The sequence below is a fragment of the Pinus tabuliformis genome, chromosome 5_2 (genome assembly GCF_031772625.1).
Source record: "Pinus tabuliformis cultivar Carrire ecotype Pingquan chromosome 5_2, CPIR1, whole genome shotgun sequence".
NCBI classification, from domain to species: domain Eukaryota; kingdom Viridiplantae; phylum Streptophyta; class Pinopsida; order Pinales; family Pinaceae; genus Pinus; species Pinus tabuliformis.
The window spans coordinates 1,147,766,320-1,147,773,355 of record NC_142306.1 but is presented as its reverse complement, the minus strand read 5'-3'; the positions used below and the strand labels follow the sequence as shown (position 1 = coordinate 1,147,773,355).

General features: G+C 36.3%; 1 protein-coding gene across 1 annotated transcript; it reads right to left on the bottom strand.

The window, feature by feature from the left end:
- Window positions 1-567: 567 nt before the first annotated feature.
- On the bottom strand, window positions 568-1,548 carry LOC149163239 (uncharacterized). Its single transcript, XM_089435988.1, has 2 exons — window positions 1,074-1,548; window positions 568-940 (listed from the first exon to the last, which is right to left on the bottom strand). Exons 1-2 carry the CDS (start codon window positions 1,290-1,292, stop codon window positions 761-763), a joined length of 399 nt encoding a protein of 132 aa, XP_089292114.1. The 5' UTR covers window positions 1,293-1,548; the 3' UTR covers window positions 568-760.
- Between the last annotated feature and the right edge of the window lie 5,488 nt (window positions 1,549-7,036).

Here is a 7,036-nt window from a genome sequence, read left to right as displayed (position 1 = left end):
ATATATGGAATCGCTTCGATCAGATTCTTGACAAAGCACTGATCTACAAAGTGCCCAGTACCGAGTGGTAACAAATAAACTGAATCCTTGTTATTCTTACCTACTTTATTATAGCATGTTGGTCTAAAATGCTCGTCTGTGCATTGATATGCACACATATTCTATCAAGGCATCCATGCACAATTTCAGCTCTGGTGTTCACCAGAGCTCTGATATCAATTCTTCTTAACAGATAGCAATTTTGATCACAGCTCGATAGTAATTGTTAGAATAACTGAATAACTAAATATTAGGAGAGAAATGGCAGTGTCTAAAAATACATGTGTTAAAAACTGATCAGTACCTCAAAAAAACTACCATAACCAGAATTATGAATTCCCATAAACCTCAAAAACTACCCATAACTTAACTGAACTAAATTTACTAAAACAACCCCAACAAAATTTATACTCAAACACAGGTGTAACGAATACTCAAATGTCAAAATTTATACTCAAACACAGGTGTAACGAATACCCAAATGTACAATCAATATGATAGTTGGAAAGGAAATATTTATTGAAAAAAAAAATCTGATGGCCAAGAGACGATCGTTTCCATTTCGTCTCCTGTAAATAATGTTCCCACATGACAATGTCATCATATGAATTCCTGTTGGTTGGTAAACTAGCCCACGCTCTCCTCACTTACACTTACTGCCGGGCTTGAATGGAAGCCCTAACACAATTTTACTTGAAAGACGGAAACACCTCCGGATCGTCTATATGAAGCTCTTTCTCAGTATGCTCATTTCATGTCTTTGGTACCTCTCCTCACTAGAAACGACACTCACACTGCACAGATGTGCAACCCTTTTCTTTTTATTGCACTTCTTGCTGGAAGAGCGTACGCCCAATCTTCCATGTGCCCTCGCTTCTCCTACAGACGGCAAAGATGTTGCCTGAAAAACAGAACAGAGAAACAGTCACATATTTAATTCAGCTCACGTATATGTGTATTTTTGAGCGAAAGAATTGAATTAAACAAAATGAAAATGTGTAGAGAAAGTCAAGTTTAAAGCTGTGAATACTTACATGATGGCTAGCGGATGCGATGAGGCGAGTAATGTCTTGGAGAGGCTTCCTCGGATGGGGTAATCGCAATACAGAGGCTGAAGAATAAGAGGAGAATGGGGGAATGTTCTCCTTATTCCTCTTATCATCTTCTTCCTCTTCCTCTCTCACAGAAGAAGGATTAGTGCCTGCAAGCTCAGGGCGATGAAATTGTTGTTGGAAGTCCATCTGCAGTTCCATTTGAGATAATGATATGCCAAATAATAGCAATACTGATATGCGTCCCCTGCCCTCACTGCACTGTATGTGAATAAGCGAAACAGACAGTGGGAAGAGGGCACTGCACTGTATGTGAATAAGCGAAACAGACAGTGGGAAGAGTGTGGAGGAATGAAGGCGAGATAAGTGTGAGATGTATTTGTAAGACTTTGATCTCAAATGATTTGATTCAATGGCGGGTGGGTGTATTTCAGAATTTGAGTTTTGAAGGTCATGGAGGGAGCCATTTTTTAGGTTCAATTTTGTGAGGAGGAGGGAGAATGGAAATCCCAAATTCAAACTCAAATGAAAAGAGCGAGGCGGAGGGTGAACAGCTGAAATTTGAAATTAGAGATTAAATGAGAGGGAAATGTCAACATTTTAATGGAAGAGGTGAGTTTAGAAACACTTTGCTCCCCGCCACGATTATTTTTGGGGTGGTGGTTTATCTCCCCTAAATTGAGGGAGAGCATTAGTATTGCTATTTTTGGCTTTCGGACCTTAAAAAATTGGTGCCTTGTCGAGAATATCGTTTGTTAATATTAAATTTTTTGTTGAGTGGGTTACCTTGGTTGGTGACTAAATTTTAGCGGGTCCTAAGGCAAGGGTTATAACCCAATCACATGGCAGGGTATATATTTTTAAACCGGTTGGAGTGACCCACATTAAAAGCCAACTATTAACTAAACCAAATTCCACATAAAAGACAAAAATCGCCCACTTATTGGATGGTTGTTATGTGTGGTGTTAATTAATGAAAGTGTTTTTCTAAACCATTATTAATGGAGAGATAAGGATGATGATGTATAGAAATTTATTTATTTTTTGGGATTAAAAATTTGATTTTTTAAATAAATTAAATCTCTTATATATATATATATGTATGTATGTATGTAATTAAAGATTATATTATTTTTAGATTTCAAGTTATATCATTTATAAGTTTGGTGTCAAAATTAATCCAATTTTATTAAGGGTCTAAAAAATAATCAAAACTCAATCAGTAAGTAACTAGGGAAACCAAATTTATTGGTTGATATCATGAAATACATAGTATCAAAATTAGACTACAATTGTGCACATTGGAGCTATATCATAAACAAATTACTAAAAAAAGAGAATAGCATATTTAGGAATCTGACGATGTCAAAGGAGCAGGGTTCCTTGCACTTGTTCTAACTGGCATAAAGGGCTTGTACTCACATTGAAGATGACTCTCCAAGTGAGCCAAGCGAGCATCCATCCTCTCTAGGCAATGCCTCTGGTGGCACTGCACTTGTCGAATCTCATTCAAAAATTAAATGATTCCATTTCTATCTTCATGTTTTTCCTTGAGGACTCGGCCTAATAGGGTCTTCAACTACCAATACAAGGTGATGGAGTGCATGTATTGGTTCCTCTTCCCCTAGTGTGACCAAGGTCAACAAGTCAATTTGAGACCTCCACCATAATTTCTAAATCATAAAAGGTTTGATGCTTATGAGTAACATTTGTCTCAAGCTCATGAATCTCCTCCCAAATGTTAGGAGAGGTCATTGAATGATAAATCATTATAGCCTCTTGGGCTTAAGAGTGACCACGTTGATTTCTTTGTTGATTGCATCTGTCAACCCCTTTGTGGCTATGCATCCATTATTTAGGTGTTACTCCCAAATAGGAAAAAGACCAAACATTGTGTCAAAAATGGGAACCAGTTGCCCCGAAAGGGTGCCCACACAACCAGAACCCAAACAACTTTGATTTGGTTATGGTCGGTCCAGCAAAGATCCTGATTCCCCATTTGAAACCACAACAAGACAAGAATCAACTGACGCCCAAAGGCACGATCCATGCTAGACACTAGCAAGCCAAGAAACTACGAAAGAAAAACCACTAAGCCCACTTAGGTCAGGGGGAGAAAAGCAAAAGAAATGAAACCATAGAAATACCACTAGAAGAATGACCAAAGCAAACTTAAGACACCACACAAAAGCCCCAAACTGACCAAAGGTTGGGAAATTCAGCTAATAAAGGAGCCATAAAACAAAAGCAAGACTGACCACAAAAACATAATGAACCCAAACAACTAAAAGACATGGGAAAACCATAAATACACTGCAAACCAATTCCCATACCTCATTGTCTAGGAAGACCAAGACCATTGAAAGAGATTGATGTTGAATTATGATGTAACAACAACCTGAAAATTCCACATGATCCTACTTCACATTTTTTTGATAACTCCAAACCATGGAACACAACTCCCATCCAGCACTACAACCGACCAATACTCCCACACAAGCGCTAGGAGTAGGGGATAAAGAAAACTAGTGTGGGTCATCGCCTCTAATAAGCCATCAACCAACAATCCCCACACAAGGAAAATTCAAGGCTCACACCATCATCCCGTCAATCCAACCTCCAAAACATAGATTGCACTAAAGCACAAAGGGAAATTTAGACCCACCAACAGCGGGGGTGCACTCCCACTTGGGATTAAATAAGCATCTGCGCGCATTGCCAACATTGAATTAAAAATTATAATTAAAATTTGAAAAGAAAAAAGAACTAATTAAAAAGAAAAATTAAAATGGAAATGTCTTTTGCCAGAGGATTATGTTAGGCATTACCTATTCACTTAGCAACCGACCTAGCAGTCGCTGCACAACCCACACGCTTGAGCTATGCAACGAATGCCATGTCAATTGTTAGGCAGAGGGGCAATGTCTACTTGGACCGTGTGATGGTTGCCAAGTCATTGTTGGGTGGAGGGGCAATGCTCACTCACGTTGTGCGATGCCTGCCAAGATGGTCGTTAGGCAAACAAGTGATGCCAAACGTCACCCTCTCCACACTTTTTTTTTAATATATATATTTTTATTTTATTTTTCCTCCAAGTGCAAGGTTTTATGATTCGTGATGTTTTAGAAAAAAAAATTGTATCAATCACATAGATAATTTTTTGGCCAATGCGTTTCGAACCACCCATCATGAATAAGATTTTAAATTATTTTTAAATTTTTAAATTAAATTTTATTTAATATTTACTAATTCATTTTATAATATTTTAAATTTAAATTTAAATTTATTTATTTTCCTTTTTATTTCATAATATTTTAAATTTTAAATTTAGTTTTAATATTCATTTTTTGAAAATATATTAATAAATTTTAAAATTATTTTCATTTTATTTTTTAATGATTTATTAATTCTTAATTTTTAATTTTTGTTTTTATTTTTAGGTAATAAGGCTTCTTCTTCTCTCTTTTTTTGGGTACTTTTTACATTTCTAAATGTAATTATTATTATTATTTTATTTTATTTTATGTTTTTCCTTTAATTATAAAATAAATAAATAAATAAAACATGGTTTTTAATTTTTTTTAGAATAAAAGATGCTTTTTAAATTGTTTTCTTCCCCATGACACATAGCTACTAGTAAATCTATGGGAGCCTATGGCCTATCCTCATCTCTGTTGCATTAATGGTTAAGGTTGTAATGTCATTTAATTGATAACTTTAACACATAAAATAAAATAAAAGTTGGATGAATTTGGAAAACACTAAAAAACAAGTATTAAAAAAGAAATGAACGAAAATAGAGTTTGGATGGCCAAAAATGTGCTTTGTGGATTTTGTCATCAGGAAACCCTAGTCGCTAAAGATTTTTTTGCAAATTTGGAGCAAGTTCGAGCTCATTTGGATTTCAAAAGCATGGATCGTTGAGTTGGGCGTGTTTGCAAACTCATAGCCTCACTCGTTTCCGCTATCGTCTGTGTCTGCTCTTTGTTGGAGTGTTTTCTTCACAATGACGTGGAGGAAGAGGTGACATTCAGAGCCCCAGTGTAGGCTCAAAAACCTCGGGGGAATTCTTCTCCTCCCAAAAATTTGTGAATAAATTTGTTGAGATCCCTGCAGTGGAACTCTCTCCTTTAGATCCGTGCAAGAGAGCCTCGACTCTCTCAGAAAAAAGCATTGGTCAACAATTTTATGAGGTTATGGCCAAATTCAAAAGTCGTTGAAACCTGGATTGCGAAACAATAGGCACCCAAGTTTCAAGGATAGGAAACTTTCTTTGCAATTAGACAAGGCTTCTATATCTTTTTATTTCTCACTAAAATGGAAAGGGATTTGATTTACAAATCAAGTTCGTATTTCACGGGGTCTATAGGCCTCTTTATCACTCCATGGACTCTTGATTTCAATCCATATTCTGAGATCATTGTCGTGCTAGTGTGGGTCTAGCTACCGCACCTGCTTCTTCATCTTTGGGGACCTGATGCACTATAAGACATTGGAGATAAATTGGGTCGTTACAGGGATAAAGCATAACCAAAAGGAGGTCAATTTTCTTGTGCCTGCATCTGTGTTGAAATAAACCTCAACGAAGGTTTACTGGAAGCCCTAAAGATAAATATTGGAGAATGGATCCATATCTAGGAATTGGACTATGAGAAAATTCCTTTTAAATGCATTGATTTTCATGCCCACAGACACTAAGTTTGCCAAAAGCAGTAGGCCTAAGCCCTTGTTTCTAAAGAGGTGAGTTTCTAACCAGCGCAAAAGCGAAGAAGGAATCAACAGAATAAGGTTGTAGCCCCAAAAAAAAACTACTCAAGCAGATCTATTTCGTCAGCAAAACCTCTTTTGAGGATCTTCAAGATCTAGAACAAGAGGAAGATACCCCTATGGATGAATCCCCAAATGAGGATAAGGGAAATACAAAAGTGTCCGTGGAAAATGAAGAGAAATCCCCTTCACAAGCCAACCCTTCCAGTCCAGACTCATATTTTGCTAAAAGAGAAATGGAATTAACACCCTCCTCTCTTGCACAAATGAACCAGTCTACCCCAAAGTTCTACAAGGAAAATGTGGAAATTAGAAAAGATCATGCACGGGAGACAGCTTAAAAAATCCTTCTCCTCAAATTCAGTGGAACCACCTCTAACAAGAGGTAGGAAATCTAATAAACAAAAGCGAGAACGTGAAATGAATTCTAACTTGGCTTCAGGTTCCCAACTTCACGTGGATTCTCTGCTCCAAAAGCCTCCCAAATAGCTCAATGTATTGTTTTTGCATTCTCTTATGCTCGAAATATGTAAGAATATACTCTTGTAAACATATAGAAGGACTTAGTTGTAGTACCTACGGAAAATACTTGGATCTATTTCCCATGAATTCATTCGTTTCCTCAATGGAAGATCCCATAGAAAAATGGAAATGTCTTGAATTCCCTAGGTATTTGTTGTGACCGGACACAGATTTAATAAAACCAATTATCATTTGTGCAAAAAAAAAGGAACAAAAAGGTAGACAAACTTTAAGTTCTCAGTCTAATTAATAGACGAGATGGCCCTTTTACAGACATTTTTTTCTCGTCAATTTTGGCCAAAATACAGTACATATTTTTAAAAATCATAAATTTAAGTTGTTTAATTTGCAAAGATTGATTGCCTCAAGGGTTTTTCAGGGTGTTGAATCCTTTCATGCATTCAAAAGTGTACATTAAATAACAAGAAATCTCAATCTCGATAGAAATTGTATTGTGAGGTTCTGGCCAAGAAAATCATTTCATTTATAAGTTAGACTACGCCGACTTTAAGTGGATTTTTAGGGTTTTCGTAGTCATAATATTTTGTCTTTAATGCCATAGTTGTTTTTTTTTAACCCTAAAAAAAGGGTGATGCGACATCACCACTTTTGCATTTGAGTGTGTTTTTCATGTCTTTCATAGTCATGTTATTTGG